At 37.1% G+C, this 26,601-nt stretch overlaps 1 protein-coding gene across 1 annotated transcript in view; it reads left to right on the top strand.

Moving 5' to 3' along the window:
* Positions 1-26,601, top strand: part of Rsf1 (remodeling and spacing factor 1) — a 94,764-nt gene that overhangs the window by 53,657 nt on the left and 14,506 nt on the right. Inside the window, exons 6-13 of the mRNA XM_090348488.1 lie at positions 7,831-9,590; positions 11,454-11,657; positions 15,598-15,702; positions 17,171-17,250; positions 20,710-20,764; positions 22,081-22,190; positions 24,579-24,646; positions 26,169-26,376. Of these exons, the coding sequence (XP_090204614.1) occupies positions 7,831-9,590; positions 11,454-11,657; positions 15,598-15,702; positions 17,171-17,250; positions 20,710-20,764; positions 22,081-22,190; positions 24,579-24,646; positions 26,169-26,376 (2,590 nt within the window). The remainder of the gene's footprint in view (positions 1-7,830; positions 9,591-11,453; positions 11,658-15,597; positions 15,703-17,170; positions 17,251-20,709; positions 20,765-22,080; positions 22,191-24,578; positions 24,647-26,168; positions 26,377-26,601) is intronic.

Raw genomic sequence — 26,601 nt, 5'->3', positions numbered from 1 at the left:
TTCATTTTTTTTTTTTTGTTTTTTTTTTGCTGGTCCTGGACTTCAGCTCTGATCTTGGGCACCGTACCTTAGCTTCTTTTTTTTTTTTCTATGTATGTGGTACCGAGGAATCGAACCTGGGTCTTCATGCATGCTAGGCAAGCACTTTAATCACTAGGCCAAACTCCCAGCCCCAGTACCTTAGCTTCTTGTTGTTGTTTTGGGTTTTTTTTTTGGTCAGTCCTGGGGCTTGAACTCAGGGTCTGAGCACTGTTCTTGGGCTTTCTCAAGGCAAGCACTCTAACGACTTGAGCCACAGCACCACTTCTGGCCTTTTCTGTATATGTGGTACCAAGGAATTGAACCCAAGGCTTCGTGAGTGTTAGGCAAGCACTCTACCACAAGGCCATGCACCTAACCCCCTGCGCTTCTTTTATTCAAGGTTACAGCTCTGCCACTTCAGCCACAGCACCATTCCAGCTTTTTCTGAATAGTTTTTTAGAGATAAGAGTCTTACTGACTTTCCTTCCTGGGCTGGCTTTGAACTGAAATCCTCAGATCTCAGCCTCCTCAGCAGTTAGGATTACAGGCATGAGCCACAGGCACTCAGCTCCAACTTACATTTTTGATCTTTTGAGCTAAAGTTACTGAAAACAAAGCAAGGGAAATTTTTACCTATCTTTTTTTCCTACTTAAAGGCTTTTACGTTTCCTTTGTTCTGTGTAAAAGCCCAGACTTTGTGTTATTTGATATTTTGAAGGAACTCTTATATGTACAGAATGCATCATCTGCAAACAAAGAATGAATTATTTTCATTGAGATATAACATTTCTATATGTTAAGTATTCCTTTTAGTTTCATATCCTCTTTATTTCCCTATTTTTACCATTGTTCATGTGATTTCAAATTCTGGTTGTGGTTGATTTTTTTTTTTTTTTAGCCATCTTTCTGGTTTGAAATTTCTTCTCCATAAAATTCATAAGTTGCCTCGATAAAGTGTAGTAATTTTAAAGGGGTATGAACGATTTATCCAGTCTTCAGACTTTTTATTTGTTCTAGGCCCGGGAGTTTGGCCTAGTAGTATATTGCTTGCATAGCATGGCCGAAGACCTGGGTTCGATTTCTTGGTACCACATACATAGAAAAAAGCTGGAAGTGGTGCTGTGGCTCAAGTGATAGAGCTCTAGCCTTGAGAAAAGCCCAAAGACATCGCTGAGGCCCTGAGTTCAAGCCCCACAACTGGGGAAAAAAGATTTGTTCTAACTTTAACCTTAATTTGTGTTCTTTTGTTTACTCATTTAAATATTCATGTTAATTGATCATTTATTCATGTTATTCTTATTTCCATGCATAATTGAAATCAAAACTAGAAAATGTGAGTTTGAAAGAAAGACCAGGATAGTGGAAGTTTAAGAGATTGCTGTTTCTTCAGTGAGACTTTTTTTTGGGTGGGGGAGGGGGTTGTGTGCCAGTCCTGGGGTTTGAACGCGGGCCCTGTACACTGTCCCTGAGCTATTTTACTCAAGGCTACCACTCTTTACACTTGACCTATAACGCCGCTTTTTGCTGGTTGGTAGTTAATTGGAGAAAAGACTCTAGGGTTACAGGTGTGAGCCACTGGCCTCAGGCTGCATTTGGATTTTTATTTAATCCTCCAAGTAAACTTTTTAAGGTTATTACTCTGCTATTTAATTTCTTTTCTTTTCTTTCTTTCTTTTTTTTTTTTTTTTTTTTTTTTTTTTGCTAGTCGTGGGGCTTGAACTCAGGGCCTGAGGAGCACAGTCCTTGGCTTTCTCAAGGCTAGCACTCTGCCACTTGAGCCACAGCACCATTTCTGGCTTTTTTTTTTTATGTGTGTGGTACGGAGGAATCAAACCCAGGTCTTCATGCTTGCTAGGCAAGCACTCTACCACTAGGCCAAACTCCTAGTCCCTCTATTCAGTTTCTTAGAGTGGCATTCAGAATCTTAGAGCTTGGCTTCAACCCCTCTTTCTAGTATGGTCTTCCATTTCCTTACATGATTATTATTGATTCTGTTTCATTTTCTCTGTATGTTGTAGCTATTTCTCTTTGGCTTTATCATGTTGTCCCTTCTTAGAGGCTGCTCTATACTACTCCTTACAGAAAGCCTGAGCATACTACAGGAACCATGTGAAGTAAGTTCACACGAACATACTTCATATTGCCTGGATGCTGTGTCTCAGCTTTTTTGCTCAAGGCTAACACTCTACCCACTTGAGCTTCTACAGTCCTACTACTGTTTTTTTTGTTGTTGTTGTTGTTTTTGGTTAATAGGAAAGAAGATTCTACTTGATTTTCCTACCTGGGCAGACTTCAAACTAGGACCTTCATATCCTAGTTTACTGAGTGGCTAGGACTTTATACTGTTTTTAATCTCACTTATATTAGAGTCAGTCATAGCACTAGGTTTGCAGCTGTCCAATACTTGTTGAATTGCTACTGCCCTACCCTTGAGCCACAGCCCACTTCCGGTTTGCTAGCGGTTAATTGGAGATAAAAGTGTCAGGTCCTTTTGTGCCCAGGCTGGCTTTGAACCTTGATCCTCAGATCTCAGTCTCCTAAATAGCTGGGATTACAGGCATGAGCCACTGCACCTGGCATCTCTAAAAACACTTGGTTGGCTGATTTAGTACTTCATTGCTTTTCCAGTTTAAATTTCTTTGAGTTGTTTGTTGCTATCCCTAGTACATTTTCTTCAAGTCCTTAGTGTTATGCTTTCCTTTAAATGGTCTTTTAAATAAATCTATTTTTAGTCCTTCAGTACATTTGCCATAGTATTTGTTAAATCTCAATTTGTAAGAGGTCAAATATACTGAAAAGGATTTTAAATTAAAGGAAATTGATTGGAATATGTGTGTGTGAAAATATAATGTTGAAATCTTCCTTTGTATAACTAACGTAAAGTAATAAAAACTAAGAAAAAAGAATTTTTCAATTAAACTTGATTTTACAACTTGTATAAAAAGAATTTTCGTTAGTAAAACCTCTATCTTAATAGACATATCTGAATAGTTACTGGTGTTGTTAGTCAACATTTAGACCAAACTTTGTTGACATTTCAGTTACTCAGTTTACTTAGCAGGTATTCAGCTGTCTTCCTGATGAATAATCCATGAATTTGCCCTAAAGGAAGACTTCTTTAGATTAGTTGACATAACAATTATGAATAATTATAATTCTGGCTAATATGTACTATATAAAAACCTTTAACCAGATATGGTGGTACACATCTGTATTCCCAGCACTACAGAGGCTGAGAAAAAAATGTTAGGAATCTTAAGCCAGCTTCAGTGAGACACTGCCTCAAAAACAAAAAAGAAAAAGTCTATATAAAGCAATGTATAAACAAGAGGAATAATTCTTTATGGAGAAGGAATCATAGATAATGGCTCAAAAGATACAAAAGTTGACTAATAATAGAAAAGTAATAGTAATAGGAAGCTCTTTTTAAGAGCCAACATTGATGCATTCCGTGTAGCACTTAAGGCCTTCCATGCAGTTATTAATAGCCCTAGGAGATAGTTACTGTTACGAAGTGTTTCATATGGCTCATTTTCTAAAAAAATTTTTAAGAAGTCATTACTCCACAGGTAGAATATTGTCCTATTTTTCTCTCAAGGATAGCACTATACCACTTGAGTTCCAGTTTCACTTCTGTCTTTTTGGTGGTTAATTGGAGGTAGATCATCTCAGCAGACTCTGCCTTGGCTGGCTGTGAGCCATGATATTCAGAGTTCAGCCTCCTGAGTAGCTGAATCAGTCATGAGTCAATGGCCCTCGACAAAGGATAGATATTTGTATTTCAGTGTTAGAGACTTCAGAGTTAGCAAAAACTTAGCAGTTCTGTTAACTTTCCCAAGGTCTCATAACTGGCCAGTGTGCATGTGGCTTAAGGGGTATAAACTTCATTTGATTCATTCTTCATTTTAGTTCATATTAATAGGAGTAGTCTAAAACACTTTGGTTCTCAGCATTTCAATGTACTAATTCTCACAGGTTTGCCAATGTTTGCCTTTTTATTTTATATTTTATTGTTTTAAATGTTGCAATTATTACTTTCTTTTCATTTTCTGTCATACCCCTCTTTCCTTTTCCAGGAGCAGCAAGAATTCTCTGAATCATTCCCGCACATTTATTTATTTATTGTGCCCTATATGTATATAACCTTATCAGTATAGGAGAGTTCATGTTTTATAACTTCTACAAATGCTATCATAGTACAACTTCCCTTTTCTGTTCATTCTGTTTTTGAAATCTGTGTTGATACATGCATACTTGAGTTTTTCTTTTTCATTTTATTTATTATATGATGTTGATCCCTTCCCCTGATTGAGGGGTATTTAGGTTGTTTAAATATTCAGGCTTATTTTTCTTGGTAATTTGATGTAAGTGTATTCCCTAGAATTAGAATTGATGGGTGCTATAGAATATTTCAAGCTTTTAAACAGATTATTCTAATATTCTGTTTACATTATTTGTACTAAAACTTTGATAGCCTGACACTTCCATACTGGTTTACAATGCCTTGTTTCATCATAATATCAGAAAAGAAATAGAAAGAAAAAGTAAATAACCTTACCAGGAATTAGTCACCTAAATAATGATAAATCCAACACATAGGAAGTAGATAAAGATTTGTACTTATGAAAGAAGGAAGAATAGGAAGTAAAAGTGGAAGAACATCAGAAAGGATTGTGAGTTTTTCCTTTTTTTACTACTTGAAATAGAAAGTCAACTGGTAAGTCTAGGTCTGATACAGCAATTAACTAAAACCATCAAGACACTTAGTCAATGACTTTGATTGATGCTTCTTTAGGTTGTGTGTGTGTGTGTGTGTGTACATGTGTGTACACAAGGGCAGGAAAAGACTAAAAGGCCCAAGTCAGTTGAAGTCTGTCTTATGACCCCAAATCTTACTGATCATAACTGGATCACGTGACCTATAACTATAAGATGTTCAAGAAAGTCACACCTTCCTGAGGCCAGTATTAATAGTCTGGAAGCATGACAGCCTAACAAGCATGAGGCCTAAAGCTTGACTCCTGGGACCATCGGTAATTTACATATCAATAGAGCAATGGTTCCGATTATTTAGTCCAGTTGTTTACGTAAGTTGGGAATGTGAGGATCCAAGAGTTTATTTATGTCTTTATACAAAAGGACACATCACTGACTATTAGGATCAGTGAACTTCCCATTCCTGAACATGGTGTCGTTCCTCATTTTATTTTGCTTTATTTCTCAAATCATTATCAAATAACTGTAGAGTAAAACATAGCATTATTTTCCCATGGCATGGGGTCATGATAAGATTCTGAGATGCCTTCTGACTCATAGTTCTGTAGAAGAAATAGAAATATTGAACCTTGGGATGGGGGGGAAGGAATGGGGACAAAAACGTGAGAAGGAGTATCTGTGTTTGTGAAGTAATACACCTTCTATCTGGCGAATATAACTGTAACCCTTCTATTAATTACAATAAAAAATAAATGAACAGAAACTGAAAAAAAGAAATATTGAACCATATTCAGTAAATAGGTCATACTAGAATGTCTTTTTAATTTTTTTCTTTTTAAATTTTGGTCAATCATGTGGCTTGAAATCAAGGCCTGAATGCTCTTCCTGAGCTCTTTTGCTAGCATTCTACCACTTTGAGCAATAGTACCACTTCCAGTTTTCTGGTGGTTAATCAATGATAAGACTCACAGACTTTTCCTCCACAGGTTGGCTTTGAACCCCAATCCTCAGATCCCAGCTTCGTGAGTAGCTAGGATAATAAGCATGAGCTACCAGCACCCAGCTGTGGATCTGTATTTTAACTTAAAATACTTAATTTGTTGTCCTGCCATACTAGCAAGCTCAGTGAATGAGAATTTTCTAAACCTGTTTCTCAAAGGAAAATGGAACACATACACATGTGCATACACACACACACACACACACACACACACACATATACACAACTACGTGGGAATCATCTCTAAATATTTTTAGCACTAGATGGTAAAGCATTGATAGTGTAAATAAAGAAGACGAATATTCACATCTCAGGCTATAGTTTTCAAATCTTTTTTTTTTTTTCTTGCCAGTCCTGGTGCTTGAGTTCATGACCTGGACACTGTCTTGAACACTTTTTGCTCAAGGCTACCACTCTGCCACTTGAGCCACAGTGCCACTTCTGGCTTTCTCTGTGTATGAGGTACTGAGGAATTGAGCCCAGGGCTCTGTGCATGCTAGTCAAGCGCTTTACCGCTAGACCACACTCCCAGCCCCTTCAAATCTTTTATTTGCCTCATAATTGGACAGAAAGTAAGGAAGTCTACAGTGAAGGCATTTACTTTTAATGAAATACTGTTCTTATTTTCTAAAAAAAGCCCTACTTCATCTCCTCCCTTTTGTCCATTCCATTTATTTCTTTATGAAATACAGTCTTACTCTGGTTTATTAATAAGAATTTGCAAATAAACAAATTATTCTTAATAAACCTTGGTTTAAAAAATAAATAAATAAACCTTGGTTTAGAGTTAAGGTTTTTTTACTTTGCAAGGACAAGTGAAGGGATGAATAGTATACTAATAGTAACAACTTCAGAAAACAGCTTAATTCGTCAGCTGCCAACTCTGTCATCTCATTCAAAGATAATTCTGTTTACTTGTGTGCACTTTCTTTTTTTTTCTTTGCCAGTCCTGGGGCTTGAACTCAGGGCATAAGCACTGTCGTTGGGCTTTCTCAAGGCTAGAGCTCCATGACTTGAGCCACAACACCATTTCTGGCTTTTTCTATGTATGTTGTACCAAGGAATCAAACGAGGGTCTTTGTGCATGCTGTGCTAGGCAAGCACTCTACCACTAGGCCAAACTCCTGGCCACTGTGTACATTTTTGAAACATTGAATTTTATTGTATTGGGTACTCCATAGAAGTGAAAAATACGTAGTCATTCAGGTAAAAACGATAGGTACACCCAGATTGTTTCTTTAGAAATATTGTTTTCTATAATGAACTTTGATAACTTGTTATACAGCCACCTTAAGAAATGTTACATTATTATGATTTTTAAATAAAGCTCTTTCAAAGAAGTTTCAGGAGATTTTTAAGGCAGCAGAACCCCAACTTTGTGAGAAATTAATAAGCTCAGAGGAAATAACCTAAAGCATTTCTAGCAATTGTCCTCTGGTATCGGGATTATGGGCATTTTCTTTGCTTTTTTTTTTCTTTTTCTTTTTTTTAATTGTGTTGCATCAGTGATTTGAAGTGATCAGTAACCTGCAAAGCATGTGTGGCTGACTAGAATTGTTTTATGTGACATTTTTATTTTATAGTTTGAGCTATCTATTGAACTTATATAAAGAGTTTGTATAACATTTGCATTCTAGTTGAGACACCAACGCTAAAAATAAGATGCAAATAATTACTCTACATCTTTTGTCATTTTCCTCATTGTTAAATGTTTTTGTTGGACATTCAATGACAAAAGCCATCTCTCTTTCTCTCTTTTTTTCTTTTTGTGCAGGTACTAGAGCTTGAACTCAGGGCCAGGGCACTCTCCCAGGCTGGTGCTCTACTACTGGAGCCACACATTTACTTCTGACTTTTTTTTTTCTTTTTTTTTGCTAGTTAACTGAAGATAAGAGTCTCATGGGCTTTTCTGTCTAGGCTGGCTTTGAACTTCAGTCTTCAGATCTCAACCTCCTGAGTAGTTAGGATTATAGGCATGAGCCATAGGGGCCAGCAAAAGCCACCTTTTTTAAAGAGAGAAATTTCAAATGATAAAGTTTCTTGTATTTTTTGACCTTGAAAACCTCTGTAATTAAACCTTTTCTGATTTTTAGAGGAACAAAAAGGAAATGGAAAGATAAAAGGTGATGAGCGACCAAAGGATTCAGTAAACCATTCTACAGCCAGTGTTCTAGAAGAAACTACTGTGAAAATTGAAAGAGAAGATGAAATAGAACTTGTGAAACTACCAGTCATAGTAAAACTAGAAAAATTGCCAGAAAATGAGCAAAAAAAGATTATCAAGGAAGAAAGTGATTCTTTCAAGGAAAATGTAAAACCAATTAAAGTAGAAGTAAAGGATTGCAGAGGAGACCCCAAAGACAGCAGAGGCAGCATGGAAAAGCTACAGGAGTCTGAGCGCCTGGAATTTGGTGGCAGCATCAAATCTACTCAGGACATTTCAGAGAAATCTACTGAAGAAACTGAGAAACTTAAAAATGATCAGCAGGCCAAGATACCACTAAAAAAAAGAGAAATTAAACTAAGTGATGATTTTGACAGCCCAGTAAAAGGACCATTATGTAAATCAGTTACTCCAACAAAAGAGTTTCTGAAAGATGAAATAAAACAAGAAGAGGAGACTTGTAAAAGAGTCTCTACTATCACTTCTTTGAGTAATGAGGGGAAACAACTAGTAAATGGAGAAGTTAGTGATGAAAAGATAACTACAAACTTTAAAACAGAACAAATAGAGACAAAGTCTGATGATATAAAGGAAGATAACTCTAGCAGCCCCTCTAAGGACAAAAATGTGCTCACAGAGGAAAATGGAGCAGAATGCTTAAATTCTGCCATAACAAATACAAAAGTACATGAGCTTGAAAAAGAAATGGTCCCTTTATGTGTAGAGAGTTCATTGTCAATCTTAGGAACTCACAGTCAGAAAGGGCAGTCAGAGGAACCTGGTTCTCCAAAAATGGAAACTTCTCATGAGTTTTCTGAGTCTGCAAAGGATCTCTCTTTAAAAACAGTTTCATCTGCTGCTGAATCTTACACCATGAAAGTTGAAGCAAAGTCGCCCAAAAGTAAGAAAGAGAACCTCCCACCAATCATAGAATGTCTTGAAAAAATAGAGAAGTCCAGAAAGACTTTTTTTGATAAAGATGCACAAAGATTGAGTCCAATACCAGAAGAAGTTCCAAAGGACAATCTAGAATCAGAAAAGCCAAGTTCTCCTGAACCTGCTGGGACTTCCCTACCAGCTAAAATGAGTGACCATAATGAAAACGTAGCCTCAGATAAAGAAGCGGAATGTCAGAGTTCAAGTTCTGTTGAAGCTCAGTCGCTGGTAAAAGCAGATCCAGAAATTCTACAAGAGAGTTCTGAGGCCATGAAGGTGAAATTGGATAATCTGGACAGCGCCCAGACTTCTGGCATAGAGGATGTTTCTGAGACAAAGAGTTCTACCCAAAAAAGCAAATTTAAATACAAGTTGGTTCCTGAAGAAGAAACCACTGCTTCAGAAAATACAGAGCTAACCTCTGAAAGACAAAAAGAAGGCATAAAATTAACAATTAGGATATCCAGTCGGAAAAAGAAGGCTGACTGTCTCCCTCAAATTCTAGAACCAGAAAGCAAACAAGAGAAGATAGAAAAAGAAGAAGAGAAAACAAATGTTGGTCGTACTTTAAGAAGGTCTCCAAGGATATCTAGACCCACTGCGAAAGTGGCTGAAATTAGAGATCAGAAAGCAGAAAAAAAAAGAGCGGATGGGGAAGACGAAATGGATGAAGAGTCAACAGCTTTACAAAAACCAGACAAGAAAGAAAATACTAAAAAAATAGAGAAGGATACAAATTCTAAAGTAAGCAAGGTAAAAGTTACACTCTTTTAAATTTTATTTGGAAATAAGAGTTGATAGCTTTTTGTTTGGGGCTACAATATAGTCATTCATAAATAACTTTCTTTGTCTGATCTCAGCAATTATTTCCACATACTAAATTTCAGACTGTATAATTGTATTATCCTTTTTAAAATTATAGGCAGTGTTAAAGAATATATTATTTTTATATATTCTTCAGGTTGTAAGCAACCTGTAGAAATAAAAAATGAAAATTCCCCATGACAGTTTGGGGTATATAATATTTTGATAATTTTCCATGCATTTGTATCTGTTTACAAGCATATTATCAATCTAAAAATTAAGTGAATGAAGTCTGAATATCAATTAAGAAATACATTCAACCAAGTGTTCATTTTGCTATGAGTTTTTCACATAACAATGTTGCTGTATTTTTCCATATCAGGAGATAGATATAGTCTACTTTTCATTTTATTAATGGCCACATAGTATTTCATAGTGTGGATATACCTCAGTATATTTAAACACTCCCTTATTAATTGACATTTAGGTTGTTTCCAATTTTTCACTATTACAGGCAATGCTGCATTTTGAAGATCCTTTTGGACATGAGTGAGTATTTCTTTAGAATAGACTCCTAGAATTGGAATTGCTGGGTCAAGGGGCATATGTATTATATATATATATATAAATATATAAATAGTATTTGCCACACTGCCCTTCACAAAGGCCCTAATAATGTACCATGTCATTACCAGTATATGACTGTACCTAGTTCCCACATTTTATTCATTAGTTTTAGAGTCCAAAATTCTGGTTTTTTTCCCCTCTGGCTCTTTTTTTTAAGCAAAATCTTGTACAAGTCTTTGGTTAGTCTATACAAATTTGTTATAATTACAGGTGCTATTTTTGTTTTTAATTTGTTTAAATGAATAGGTTATCATTATCTATGATCTATTGTTTCCTGGAAAATGGGAACTTCCAGTTATTTTGAAAAAGTGTTTTTCGGGCTTGGAGTTTGGCCTAATGGTAGAGTGCTTGCCTAGCATGCACGAAGACCCAGGCTCAATTCCACTGTACCACATACATAGAAAAAGCTGGAAGTGGTGCTGTGGCTTGAGTGGTAGAGTTCTAGCCTTGAGAAAGCCCAAGGACAGTGCTCAGGCCCTGATTTCAAGCCCCAGGACTGGCAAAAAAAATAATTTTCTTCTGTTAAAATTATTTTGTTCTTCATTGGAGGCTTATACAAATGAAGTGAAACATCAGTTAAGAGATTGAGAAACTAGGCAGTAAAAAAATGTATTAACATTATAAAGTTGTTCTCTAGATAATACATTTTTTTAAGTTTTTCAGGATTTTGACCCACTTAAAATTTTAGGTTCACCTAAAATATGGGCTTTAAAATTTTGCATAAGAGTATGTGAATATCCTTTCCTATTATTGATAGAGCCTTTGAAATGTACTACATGGCCTTTGACCCAGAATCCTCTTCAAGGAATTTATCCTAACCACAAGGACTTTTGTAAAAACAGTATATATACAAGGAAACATAGTGAAAGTGAACAAATGGGAAACAACTATCTAAATGTCTTAATAGGGTACCAGACACATACAGCTATTTGATTGCATATTACACATGATTTTTAGTGATTATAGGAGGATACTTTGACTAGGAAAAATGTTTATAAGACTTAGTAGTCATTTTTATAACATTTTAAAGACTCTAAAATATAGAAAAAATAATAGAAGTATATATCAAAATTCACTCACATATTATTGATATATGTTTTTGTATATTGACCAAATATATATAATCAAGAAATTTAACAAAAATATCTTATAGCAAATTTATCCCAATTTTTAATTTTATGCAAGGTAAAGCCCAAAGGCAAAGTTCGATGGACTGGTTCTCGAACACGTGGCAGGTGGAAATATTCCAGCAATGATGAAAGTGAAGGATCTGACAGTGAAAAATCATCTGCACCTTCAGAAGAGGAAGAAAAGGAAAATGAAGAAGCTATTGTAGCTGATGATGATGAACCCTGCAAAAAATGTGGCCTTCCAAACCATCCAGAGCTGGTAATGTATCTTGTCTGAAAGAACAATGATCTTATTATCAGTTATGCTATGGTTGTCAGAAGTTGTCTAACTCTTCTGGGTTTGATCATGACTTGAGTTTTTAATGCTATGGAGCTTATGTTTTACAGATAACTTACATTTCTATTTCCCAAGTAACCCAACTTGACAAAGAGCAAAAATATTCTTCTGACCTTTAAATTTGTTTTCCTTCAAGAATGATGGAATGATATTTTATCCTTAGAAAGACAGTTTATCATAGAAAGATAATTCTTTAAATGGTAGGTATAAATCAAGTAGAACTAGGACTGTAACATACTTTAAATTGGCAATAGTTAAAAAATTAAGATTTCCAATTATAGATAAGCTATATTCAGAAGTCTAGTACTGCATTTACCTGCAGTTTACCCAAGAAGTGAGTTCTTCTACAAGATGTGAGGTAATCTGGCTGCAACATCTGTCCACCCATTCATCACCAGGGTTCATCATGCTTACCTGGATGGCTAGCATTATCCCCTTTTCCCTCACTACTTCACCTGCATTTCTCCTAAATCTGTACGCCCTGTCAGCATAACCCTCCCCAGTAGAGGAGACAATTCTTCTGACAAGTACTTATACTCTCTTGCTAGAACTTCCAAACAAGCTTTCAAAGATAGTCTAGTCTACATCAGAACAAACGCCTAATCTACATACTCATTGATTAATAAGTCTGCTAAAGAAACACCCAGATTTTGCTAATTCCATGACTGACAAAACAGACAAAAACAAAACCCAGGGCTTCATGCATGCTAGATAAGCACTCTACCATGAAACCACATTCCCAGCCGACCCCCCCACCCCCCGCTTTTTTTGTTTTAATTTTTAAAGGTAATACACAGAGGGATTGTAGTTACATAAGTCAGGTAAAGAGTATGTTTGTTTTTTGGACAATGTCACTTCTTCCCTGGCTCTCCCAGTTTTTTCCCTGCCTGCAACCACTCTTGAACAGAGCTTGTTTTGTTTTTATATCAATCATTTTCTTTAGCATGTGTTCATTTTACCAAGGGTTTTCTCCATGTTATTTCAGATGTACATATATTGTATTTTTGTAATAATAACATGTTCTTCACCCAAAATGTCGTATGAGCAACATCTTTCACTGAGATTCCTTGGTGAAGCTTAAAACTCTTATGTAATTGTAATTTTTTTGTACTATTTTACTTTGTTATGAAGTAGAGGTCTTTATTTTAGTGTTTTCTTTTTGTTTTTTTTGCCAGTCCTAGGTCTTGAACTCAGGGCTTATCCTTGAGTTTTCTCAAGGCTAAGGACACTCTACCACTTGAGTCACAGCAATATGTAAGGCTTTTTCTGTATATTTGGTACCCAGGAATTGAACCCAGAGTTTCATGCATGCTAGGCAAGCACTCTTCCACTGGGCCACACTACTGGCCCCAGTCTTCATTTTAGAAGTTAAATAGTGAAAGTTTGTAATTTTTTAACTTAAAATTTTAAAGTATTTAGGTCACCTATGCCCAGGCAGTCAATTATATAGCAGTAGCATAACACAAGTATAACTTAATAATGAACTTTAGGCATTGGGATTAAATTTTATATGGTTTAGAATTTTAGAAACTACATGTATGCTAGGGTTGAGCAAACAAATAAAATGTATATAATAGAAGCCAGGGTGCTTCTTAATTTACAAGACCAAAGGTGGAAGGAATGCTATGATATTGAATTAGTGCTGTATAATTTATGGTTATTTCAGTAGATAAAAGCCTACAGGGGCCGGGAGTTTGGCCTAGCTGTAGAGTGCTTGCCTTGCATGCATAAAGCCCTGGGTTCAATTCCTTGACACAGCATACACAGAAAAATCTAGAAGTGGTATTGTGGTTCAGTGGTAGAATGCTAGCCTTGAGAAAAAAAGAAAACCCCCGGGCCAGGAATTTAGCCTAGTGGTAGAGTGCTTGCCTAGCATGCACAAAGACCCTGGTTCGATTCCTCGGTACCACATACATAGAAAAAAAAAAGCCAGAAGTGGTGCTGAGGCTCAAGTGGTAGAGCTCTAGCCTTGAGAAACCCCAAGGACAGTGCCCAGGCCCTGAGTTCAAAGCCCAAGATTGGCAAAAAAAAAAAAAAAAGAGAGAGCGAAAACCCCAAAATAACATACAGATATATGTATATACCTACATATTTCTTAGCTCTGCCCTCCAAGAATGCAACATCAGTGACATCCAGTGGCATAGGACACTGAGACCACCCAGATTTTAGTTTCTACATTCTGTTATCCAGGAAAGGAGAAATGACTGAATCTAGGGCTTTGACAGAGAAAATGTAAGTTATGCCCAGAATATCCCCCCTAATGCTGGAAAGTACTGGGGGTTAGGGGATAGGCGGGGAAGGGGAGGGGAGGGATGGAGAGGAAAGAGATGTAGACATGTCCTAAGGACACATGCACCAATGTAAAAGATTTCCCCAAGTGTTCCTGTTCAGTGTCAACAAGGTTAGTGATAATTTTTGTTCTAGCCAAAACAATAATAAATATCCATTAGTTTGTCCTGATATAAGTAAGTAACTGAGAAAATAAATGAATTTGGGAAAGGAGATAGAAAAATCATGAATGACAAAGCAGGCATGAAGGAAGTGGGCAATCACAACTAGAGAATCACGGTGATGATTATTGTAAGCCGGGTTTAGAATGCTGATAAGTGGACGAAACCTTATAAAAGGCAGAATGTTTATATAGCTTTAGACTTAGCCTTCCCCTGAAACATTTATTAATTCATGAATTTCTCTAGTGACTTCTACTTATTCACACAATTTTTTTTGGACAATCCAACTCCAGAAAACTTAATTCTTTCCCTTTCAGTGAAAAGTGGGTGAAGGTCACGTGGGAACACTATAATATCTTTGCAAATCTTTTATAAACCTAAAATTCGGTTTCAGATTTTTATTACATACTTATGAATGTAATGTCCTATGTTTTAGAGTTGGTCATCTTTTAAATTAAAATAGCAAGAAAATACAAATTCTATGGTTGGAATGTAGCTCAGTGGCAAAGCAAATGCAACATCTTGTACCTATAACAAAAACAAATAAAAATACAAACCCTTAGGACTATTATTACTAATGTTGGTGTTCTAAATATAGTTCTCAATATAGTTTGAATTCTTTTCTATTCCTGCCCATTCCTTATTTGAATTTGTAGGATAAAAAGAACCATGAGGGTACCAGGAATTTGGCCTAGTGGTAGAATGCTTGCCTAGAATGCACAAATTGATTCCTTGGTACCCCATATATAGAAAAGGCCGGAAGTGGTGCTATGGCTCAAGTGGTAGAGCACTGGCCTTGAGAAAGCCCAAGGGCAGTGTTCAGGCCCTGAGTTCAAGCCCTAGGACTGGCATACATGCATGCAGAAAGAAAGAAAGGAAGGAAGGAAGGAAGGAAGGAAGGAAGGAAGGAAGGAAGGAAGGAAGGAAGGAAGGAAAGAAAAGAAAAGAAAAGAAAAGAAAAGAGAAAAGAAAAGAGAAAAGAAAAGAGTGAACGAACCATGAGGGGCCAGGAGCATAGCCTAGTGGTAGAGTGCTTACCTGTATGCATATGCATGAAGTCCTGGATTTGACTCCATGGTATCACATATACAGGAAAAAAAAAAAAAGAACCATGAGTGTTTACCTTTGTATAAAGAATATTGTTATTGCATATTGCAGGGTAATTCTAACTAAGAAGACGTATTTTTTTTTGCTAAAATTTGTACATTTTCTTAAGTATTAATGGAAAGAACAGATTTTAATTGTTTAAAAAATTCAGATTCCTGCTTATTAGGGCTTTCTTTTATTCATTAGCCTTATACGAGTAGTTTACTTTGCAATAGCATACTAAGAAACATTGAACTATTATTCTTTTTTAAAAAAGAAGAGTCTAAAATTTTTACATGGGTTGATATCTATGTGGTTTATTTCAGATTCTTCTGTGTGATTCTTGTGACAGTGGCTACCACACTGCCTGCTTGCGTCCCCCTCTGATGCTCATCCCCGATGGAGAATGGTTCTGCCCCCCCTGCCAGCATGTAAGGCCCAGCCCACCTCTGTGTCTCCAGTCCTTGATTTTATCAATTTTTGGGGGGTTGGTGTGGGACTTGAACTCTGGGCGTGGGCGTTATCCTTGTCCCTGAGCTCTTGAGCTCAAGGCTATTACCCTACGCCTTGAGCCACAGCACCATTTCCTGTTTGTTTGTTTTTTAAGAATCGCTGAACATCTTCTGTTTTCAAAACAATTTATAAATTGTGTTTACAACTTGCTTATTCGTCTACCTTTTATTATTAATACTTTTTAGACTTGACTTTTACTTTTTATTTAAAGTAATTGTCAGGAGCCCTCTAATACCCTCATACTTGTACAAAGAGTTACACTTGTACAATGTAAGCTATCTTTGAGTCAAAAATAACTTTCTGTAGTTTATCCCTTTTTTCATTATCTTTTCATTTCTAACTTTTTTTGTTACTAATTTTGTCAGTATTTTTGTAGTGTATTGTAGGGATTTGTATTTCTTTTGACAGGAATTTTTGTGTCACTGCTCTATTTAGATACCATGTCTTATAAGCCCAGTTCATTTTGCTTTTCAAATGATGAGCTATATGCAGTTCTCAGTGAAGTTGCTTTCATGGCCATGGCTTAACATAGCTCTCTTAATTATATTTTTCAAGCTCTTTTAAACCTAATAACCATGTGGCATTGTGTGTATGTGTGTGTGTGTGTGTGTGTGTGTGTGTGTGTGTACGTGTACACTGGCATTAGGGCTTGAACTCAGAGCTTTGTTTTCACTCAAGGCTGGCTCTACCACTTGAGCCATAACTCCATAACTCTTACTTCTGACTTTTTGGTGGTTAATTGGAAATAACTTCAAATCTCAGCTTCCTGAAGGATCTAGGATTTCAGGCATGAGCCAATGACATCTAGTAATTCATTATTATTATTATTATTATTATTGTATATTAAAGCTTTCTAAATATGTCTTGAAATCTTTAATTACCATCATTTCATATCTTACTGACTGAAATACTGTTGTTGTTGTTGTTTGTATTGACTGCAAGTAGGCACAAGTGTGTTCTTTTTGGGGGCGGGGGTTGGTGATAGTATTTTATATTTCTCTAAAGTGATTAAATTTAAAAATTAATAGCCAGGCATGGTGGCTTATGCCTGTAATCCTAGCTACTCAGGAGGCTGAGATCCTAGAATCAGGGTTCAAAGCCAGCCCGGGCACAAAAGAACCTGAGACTCTTTATCTCCACTTAACCTCCAGAAAATGGGAAGTGGGGCTTGGATCAAGGGTAGGGCCATAGCTCAGGGACAGCGCCCAGGCCCAGTTCAAGCCCCATGACCCACCAAAAAAAAAATAAATAAATAACTATGCTTTCCTTAAACATAAGAAACATTAGTATTCACTTACCATGTGGCCTCTTATCAGGGGTTTAACATTCATGTGATAGATGGGTATGAAAAGGCGTTAAAATTACACATTTATTTTCCTCATTCAGAAACTGCTATGTGAAAAATTAGAAGAACAGTTGCAAGATTTGGATGTTGCCTTAAAGAAAAAGGAGCGTGCTGAACGAAGGTATTTTATTATGTGTTAATGTTTTGGGAGGAATTTGATTTTAATATATTTAACCACACCTGTCTTAAACAACTGGCCAACTGTACCTGTGACCTAAATATGACCTATTTCTTTTGTACTACTAATTATGACTCTGTATGTGTATCTGTGTCTGTGTGTGTCTATATGCATCTATACTGGTTCTTGAATGCAGGGCCTTGTTGCTCTCAATTTACTTATTAGCTCAACACTGGCACTGTACCACTTAGGTAACAAATCACTTAGCTGATAAATCAAACTTCTTTCCCAGTCTTGCTTCAGACCTCAATGTGCAGATCTCAGCTTTCTAAAGTAGCTAAGGTTACAGGCATGAGCCACCAGCAACTGGCTGTGGTTTCTATTCTTAAATGGTTGGAAAGAAACCAAAACTAGAATCATATTTCATGATAGAAAAATTAAAAATTATTTAAATTTTATTGACTGTAACTAAAGATTTTTTGAAACACCTTTGCTAATTTTATGATTATATTATTTTGTCAGTCCTGGGGCTTGAACTCAGGGCCTGGCCTCTGTCCCTGATCTTCTTTTGCTTAAGGCTAGCACTGTACCACTTGAGCTCCACTTCTGGCTTTTTCTGTGTATGTTTAGCCAGGGACTCTAACCTAGGGCTTAGTGCATGCTAGGCAAGCATGCTACCACTAGACCACGCTCCCGGCCCCTTCCTTTGATAATTTTTTATATGCTGTATTTCCTTTTGCTTTACAGCAGTAGAATTAAGAAACTATAGAATAGACTTTATGACTCACCAAGGCTGACACATTTACTATTTGTTTTACAAATTTGCTAGCCCTTGATTTTTAATATATGTATCAGTGTGTACTATGAATAAATGCTAGCCCAAGTATTATCATGTCATCTTTTTGATGGGAAGTCTGAACACTGATGAGTAAAGACTATTTCATCATTGAACTGTGTCCTACTGACGGGGGGAGATGCTTCATTTTATTATAACTCTCTAGTAAGACTGAACTTGAACCTAATAGTTAAAATGGGTCTCCAAGTCAAAACAGAATTTCTTTTTCTTTTTTTTTTTTGCCAATCCTGGGGCTTGAACCCAGGGTCTTGGCACTGTCCTTGAGCTTTCTCAAGGCTAGAGCTCCACCACTGGAACCACAGCACCACTTCCAGCTTTTTCTCTGTGTGTGGTATCAAGGAATCAAGCCCAGGGCTTGGTAGGCAAGCACTCTTCCACTAGGCCACACTCCAAGTCCCCAGAATTTTATATCTAGTAATTCTTTTTTTATTTCCTATTTCTAAACATCTGTTCACACCTTCTGTATTCTAAACTGAAGAAAAAAAGATAAGTAAACAAACCCCTTGTTCATGTGGCATTCATATTCCATCAGAGAATACATGTATTTCAACCAATGATATAATAAAATAGAAAAATAGAGGTATGTTGAAAAAATTACCAGAATATTTTAGATTAGCAGTTTAGTTTTCCTAGGAGTTAATGTTATCAGGAAAAGCTTCAGAATGTAAATTAGGGTTATATAAGTGAACATGGAAAAGTGATATTCTAGGCAGTGAACACAAAAGGCAAAATATAAAAGTGGGAGATAAGATAATATTAAGGAACAGACCTCTAACCAATCCAAATTGCAAACAGTTTCCCATAGCTAGCTGGGAAGTTGGAATTATTTTCTGTTAGAAATCAAGGAGGAGGGCCGGGAGTTTGGCCTAGTGGTTAAAGTGCTTGCCTAGCATGCACGAAGACCCGGGTTCGATTCCTCGGTACCCCACATACATAGCAAAAAGCCAGAAGTGGTGCTGAGGCTCAAGTGGTAGAGCTCTAGCCTTGAGAAAGTCCAAGGACAGTGCTCAAGCCCTGAGCTCAAGCCCAGGACTGGCAAAAAAAAAAAAAGAAATCAAGGAGGAGCCATCAAAGGGAAGGATACAGTCTTTATTTCAGAAAATATGTGCAAGAAGAAATTAGAGTTGGGATATTATTTTAAGAGTTTAAGAAATGCCATTATGATTGTAAGGTAGATGGGAATGACTTTCAGAGGATTAATCAATTAAATAGTGTCTCCTGACTGGCCTTATTTATTTTCATTTACTGCTGCTTTTACTCATGCTAATTAGTTCCCCAAAATTTAGTTTACCTTAAGACAGTTAACAAATTTCTTGTTCTGAACCTAAACAATAAGTTTAGCTTTTAGAATCTAGATTTGGTTTGGTGTAGTATTTTACTATTAAGTTGAAGCTGTGTGGCACATAAATGATGGTATTTAATTTATAGGCCAGTTAAAACTGGATATGTAGCTCAGTGGAATGCACTTGTCAGTCTCACACAAGGCTCTGAGTCTGATCCTCATCACTGAACACACATACATATACACACTCCTACATATTCATCTTTAAACTTGACTGAAAAGAAGCATCTAGCTGTTGTATAATGTAATTTTTTTTTTTCCCCAATCCTGGGCTTGAGCTCAGGGCCTGAGCACTGTCCTTGAACTTTCTCAAGGCTAGCGCTCTACCATTTGAACTTCAACACCACTTCCAGCTTTTTTTTCTATGTATGTGGTACTGAGGAATCGAACCCGGGTCTTCGTGCATGCTAGACAAGCACTCTACCACTAGCACAAACTCCTAGCCTATATAATGTAATTTCAACCTTAAGGAGTGTGTTAGTCTGATGGAAAAGACATACCAATGTGTATTTAATGAACAACCAGCAACTCTGTACAGATCTGAACTATTCTATGAAATACATTGTTTTAGAAATCCACTCAGTATTTCTTTATTCATTTATCTATCTGATTTTGCCAGTCGTGCGGCTTGAACTCAGGACTCGAGATTCAGGGTTTGTTATCCCTGAGCCTCTTTTACTCAAGGCTTGTGCTGTACTTGAGTAGATTGCTATGGCTATTCCCCGCCTTTTCTGAGTATTTTATTGGAAATGAATCTCACGGACTTTCCTGCCTGTGCTGGCTTCAGATTGTGATCTCGGTTCTCACTCAGCCTCCTGAGTAGCTAGGATTACATACATGAGCCATCAGCACCCAGCCCCAAAAGTCGTGCTGTGGCTCAAGTGGTAGAGTTCTAGCCTTGAAAAAGCTCAAGGACAGTGCTCAGGCCCTGAGTTCAAGCCCCAGGACAAAGAAAAAAAACTGTCATCAAGTTATAACATTATTATTATTATTATTATTATTATTCATGAATTCTTTAATCATAATTTTAGTTACAGGTGTTATGTAGCAAATACAGGTAAACTCTAAATAAAAATTTCATACCTTCAGATAGTTTCACACTCTTTAGAGTTATTAAAACTCAATAGTTTAATGACTGGTATCTAATATGCCTGGGGCAGTCTCTCTATATACCTATAATTATAACACTATTATTTGCAATAATGACATTTTTGTGACAATTTTATTATTAGCAAATCTTACATGTGTATGTTTTTATTTAAAGGAAAGAACGCTTGGTTTATGTCGGTATCAGTATTGAAAACATCATTCCTCCCCAAGTAAGTTTCTGGTTTATAGTATTTTAAAATAGGGTATTTTGGAAAAGACTGTAGAGAAATTACTCAGTCTGCAGTGATTTAAATTATATGTATACAGATAACCCATAAATATGATTACCATTTCCACACTAAATGTATGTATAGCTTACCACTTTTGGGTAATGTTCTACTGTTTTAATTCTAAACTAGATAATTTGTGTTTAGCTTTTTAATGTGTTATTCATGTAGAATAACTGGAGAATAGTTTGAGATTTTTAGTTTCTGGCTTTTTGGTTATTGTAAACTTTTTTTTTTTTTTTTTTTTTTTTGCCAGTCCTGGGCTTGAGCTCAGGGCCTGAGTACTGTCCTTAGGATTTCTCAAGGGTAGAGCTCTACCACTTGAGCCTCAGCACCACTTCTGGCTTTTTTCTATGTATGTGGTACTGAGGAATCAAACCTGGGTCTTCCTGCGTGCTAGGCAAGCACTCAACCACTAGGCCAAACTCCTGGCCCCTATTGTAAACTTTTAATTTGTACTTTTACTCACACTTAGGTTTCTTTAAAGAAACCATTGTTTTGCATTTGTTAGTGCATAACTGAAAGATTATCTCAGTTCAGGTGCTGAGGGCTCACACCTGTAATCCTAGCTACTCAGGAGGCTAAGATGGGAGAATTGAGGTTCAGAGCCAAACAGGGCAGGAAACTTCATGAGTCTTTCATCTCCAGTTAACCACCAGAAAACCAGAAGTGGCATCAAGTGGCACCATAGTTGAAACTTGTATAGCTGTAGCCTTAAGCAAAAGGGCTCAGGGACAGCTCCTAGATCCTGAGTTCAAGCCCCATGACTGGGGGGGCGGGAAAAAAAGATTATCTTCAAAGATACAGGAAACTTGATTTCCCATTTGGAATGAAAACACTTTCTTAATTTTATAGGCAGTTTTATTTAGGCCTAATTTATTAATCACATGCTCAAATACTCTATTGAGTTATTTTCCTTTAGCATCAAACTCTTCATGTTAATTATTTCATGCACTTGACATACATATCTACTGAATATTTTCTATGTGATATATTTAAATACTGGCTAAAAGATTATATTAGTGGCAAACTTCTATCCTGATTATTTTTAACCAAGCAGTTGTAAACCCACAGAATTTCAGTACAGAAGTCTTTCATTCTTTAATTAATAGTATTGCTCTTTCCTATTGTATGATTATGGCTGCCACATATATTGAGTTTGTAGAGACTGAAAACTTGGACCTTTTCAGTCTTTCATATAAAATTATGAAGCCATAATGCCAAGGAATTTTTTCATACCTGTACATTTATTTTTGAAGGAACCAGATTTTTCAGAAGATCAAGAAGAAAAGAAAAAAGATACCAAAAAATCCAAAGCAAACTTGCTTGAAAGGAGGTCAACAAGAACACGGAAATGTATAAGCTACAGGTATGAAATAAATGGACACAAATGAAAGAGTATAAAATTATTTATGATTATCATAACCAAAAAGCATAAACTTTTCTTATAATGTTCGTAGGTACAGTTATCCCTTAAGGATCAATTTCAGGTCCCAGACTCCAGAGGCAGAGATTAGTGATAGCTAAAGTAGCAGACACAGGCCCTGCACTGGAACCCTAGCATCTCCTTAAAACAACAACAACAACAACAACAACAAAAAAAAAAGATACACATATCTGCAGATATGTAGTTCCTTAGAATTTTAGTATGATCTATTCATATATCTTCCTGTGCACTTGCATCGTCTGACACATCACAAATGCTAGGTTAGTGGTGGATTTCTTGTACTGTTTAGGAACTGCTAATAGGAAAAAAAATCTGAACATGCACTATTTCAATCCAAGTTTGGTAGAATCCACAGATAGAGAACACTGAGGACTATCTGTAGTATACTTCTTACTTTCTATCTTAGATTCATAGAATTTTACAGATGACAATGAGCTTTTCCTATCTGCTCCTGTTATTTTTTGCTTAACCTATCTTTTATTTGTGGATTTTTTTAATAGCTTTTAGAATAAGAATTGATGCTCTATAATAAGGTATTTTAAGGCACTTATATCTCTACTTACTTTTCCAACTCCATCTTATTTGTATTCTTTCTCACTCTATGTATTTTCTACACTATCCTTTAGTATCTCTTGTACATGAGGTTTACTTGGCCTGTAATTACCCTCACATTTTTACCTGAATTACCTCTAGACTTGAATCTCAAAATGGGCACTTGGTTTTGTTTCCATTTGCATATGAAGTGATGTGGCAACAGATTCCTATCCAAAGCTCGACATCTGGATCATAGTTCTTTTTTTTTTTTCCAGTCCTGGGCTTGAGCTCAGAGCCTGAGCAATGAATGTCCTTGGAGTTTCTCAAGGCTAGAGCTCTACCACTTGAGCCTCAGCACCACTTCCTGCTTTTTTCTATGTATGTGGTACCAAGGAATCGAACCCGGGTCTTCATGCATGCTAGGCAAGCACTTTAACCACTAGGCCAAACTCCCGGCCCCAATGGATCATAGTTCTTTTGTTTTTGTTTTTCTTTGTGTCAGTACTGAGGTTTAAACATAATGCCGGTTGCTCTTTTTCCCTCAAGATAGCTCTCTGCCTGTTGAGACATGGTTCCAATTCTGGCTTTTTGCTTCATTATTGGTGATATTTCCAAGTCTCACACACACTTTGAACCATGATCCTCTGACCTCAGCCTCCAGAGTAACAAGGATTATAGGAGTAAACCACCAGTGCTGGCTTACAGCATAAATTAAGGCCATTTGTTTGTGTTAAATATGATGTTGAATCTGCAGCCAAGGGCAAGAAGTTTATTCTTGGAAGTGGTGCTGTGGCTCATGATGTAGGGTGGTAGCCTTAAGCTGAAATACTCAGGGACAACGCTCAGGCCCTGAGTTCAAGCCCCAAGACTAGCAACAATAGAAAAGAAAAGAATCAAAAGAATACTATTTTAAGCTAGGTGTCTGTGGCTCAACAACTGTAGTCCTAGCTACTCTGGAGGCTGAGATCTGAGGATTGTTGTTCACAACCAGCCGGACAGAACAGTCCATGAGACTCTTTATTTTTATTTCACCACTAGAAAACCAGAGGTGGCACTGTGGCTCAAAGTGGTAGAATGCCAGCCTTGAGTGTAAAAGGCTCAGAGACAGCACCTAGGCCCTGATCCAAGCATTACAAACAACCCACCCCCCCCCCCCCAAAAAAAAAAGCTATTTACAAAAATTACATGTAGGGCCAGGAGTTTGGCCTAGTGGTAGAGTGCTTGCCTAGCATGCACGAAGACCTGGGTTCGATTCCTTGGTACCATATACATAGAAAAAAAGCCAGAAATGGTGCTGAGGCTCAAGTGGTAGAGCTCTAACCTTGAGAAAGTCCAAGGACAGTGCTCAGGACTGAGCTCAAGCCCACGACTGGCCAAAAAAAAAAAAAATCACATGTAATTCAAATTTCAGTATAAAGTTTACTGGAATTTAGTGATATTCATTTACTTAACATATCTGTGGCTGTTTTGTATTACATTAGCATAGTTCCCATGTACAATATATTAGTTCATTTGTTCCTTAGTTTTTTGATATCTTGTGAAAGACTGCCTTGTCACACTTCGTTGTCTTCTAACTTTGCGTAGTGGATTGCTCTTACCTCTCTTATGAGGGCTTTAATTCTGTTGATTAATAGGATTGATTCAGTTAACTTGGTGCTTCAGATTTCACCATTTAAATTTTGAGACTCAGCCAAATCATATTAAATGTTTAGTATAAATGACCTTTAGAAGTAAAAAATGAAGTCAGGCTGTAATTTGATCATATATTTATTTTAGATTTGATGAGTTTGATGAAGCAATTGATGAAGCTATTGAAGATGATATCAAAGAAGCTGATGGAGGAGGTATGTATTATCATTTGCTCATTTTCTAGACCTCCGGCAAGTTACTGTCCCCAGTGTAGAGTACTGATATTATTTGTCTGAGATAAAAAAAAATAACCTGTTGAAGTGTGTACAAATGGCTTATACCTATAAACCTATCTATTCAACAGGCTGAGACCTGAGGATTGTTGTTCAAAGCAAGCCTGGGTAAGGAACGCCTTTGAGACTCTTATCTCCAGTAAACTACTCAATAAAAGGCAGAAGTGGCCTATGGCTCAAAGTAGTAGAACACTATCCTTGAGCAAAAGAGCTCAAGGGCAGTGCCCAGACCCTGAGTTCAAGTGCCACAGCTGACGGATCTGTAGAGGGCCAAGAGTTTGGTAGAGTGCTTGCCTAATATGCACTAAGACCTGGGTAGCACTCAACCGCTTGAGCCACAGTCCCACTTCCAGGCTTCTGGTGGTTAATTTGAGATAAGAGTCTCAGCCTCCTGAGTAGCTAGGATTACAGGTGTGAGCCACAGGAGCCTGGCAAGTAAGTGTTTTTTAAAGGAAATAAAATACTGCCAAAACCTGAATATAACACACATACAAAAAAAAGTTACTATTTAGCTAGGCTAGGTGTGCATGCCTATTATCCCAACACTTGGGTGATGGTGGCAAGAGGGTCCAGAGTTCAAGGAAGCCTAAGTTACAGAATGAGATCCTACCTCAGAGACGGAGGGGGGAGGGGTCATATTACTATATAAGAATTAAGTCAAAATGTTAAAATAACAGGTTTTTCAGGGGTAGGTATCATGGCTCAAGTGGTAGAGCTCTTCTTTTTTTTTTTTTTTTTTCCAGTCCTGGACTTGGGCTCAGGGCTTGAGCACTGTCCCTGGATTTTCTCAAGGCTAGGGCTCTACCACTTGAACCACAGCACCACTTCTGGCTTTTTGCTATGTATATGTTACCAAGGAATCGAATCCTGGTCTTTGTGCATGCTAGGCAAGCACTCTACCACTAAGCCAAACTCCAGGCCCCGGTAGAGCTCTTCTTAGACCAAAGTTTAAATTCTATTACTGGGAGGGTTAAAAAAAAGAGGGGGAGGGTAAAATATATGATTTTCTATATTGTGAACCTCTATTTAGATCTAGATCTTGATGAAAGCTCTATCAATTGCAGGTATGAGAAATATAAGTATTTGGAGGAAGAAAGAACTCAAGCTACTCCTCACTGATACTAGGACTGTCTCCAAATTAGGAGAATTATAATTAATTTAATTAATTTTAAATTAAAATAAAATTAAAGGAAGGGGCTGGGAGAGTGGTCTAGTAGAGTGCATGCCTAGCATGCATGAAGACCTAGGTTTGATTCCTCAGTACCTCATGCATAAAAAAAGCTGGAAGTGGTGCTGAGACTCAAATGGTAGAGTGCTAGTCTTCAGAAAGCCCAAGGACAATGCTCAGGCCCTGAGTTCAAGCCCCAGGACTGGCAAAAAAATAAAAAGTTGACAGTATTATTAATTTCCCTGAAAATTAATGACCATTTCTTCTCCCCCTCAGGAGTTGGCCGAGGCAAAGACATATCTACCATAACAGGACACCGTGGGAAAGATATCTCTACTATTTTAGATGAAGAAAGAAAGGAAAATAAACGACCCCAGAGGGCAGCTGCTGCTAGAAGAAAGAAACGCCGGCGACTAAATGATCTAGACAGTGACAGCAACTTGGATGAAGAAGAAAGTGAAGATGAATTCAAGATCAGCGACGGGTATGTGGGCAAGGCCCATTCTCCAGATGCCAGCGCAAATAGCCACCAGAATGACTTTGGTCATTTTTTGTTCTTTTTGTTTTTTTGCCAGTCCTGGGCTTGAGGTCAGGGCCTGAGCACTGTCCTTGGGCTTTCCTCAAGGCTAGTATTCTACCCTGAGCCACTGCACCACTTCTGGCTTTTTCTATGTATGTGGTACTGAGGAACTGAACCCATGTCTTCATG

This window comes from Megascapheus bottae, chromosome 16 (assembly GCF_031878675.1).
Source record: "Megascapheus bottae isolate mThoBot1 chromosome 16, mThoBot2.hap1, whole genome shotgun sequence".
NCBI lineage: Eukaryota > Metazoa > Chordata > Mammalia > Rodentia > Geomyidae > Megascapheus > Megascapheus bottae.
Note: the sequence above shows the minus strand (reverse complement) of the source record. Positions and strands in the feature narration are given on the sequence as shown.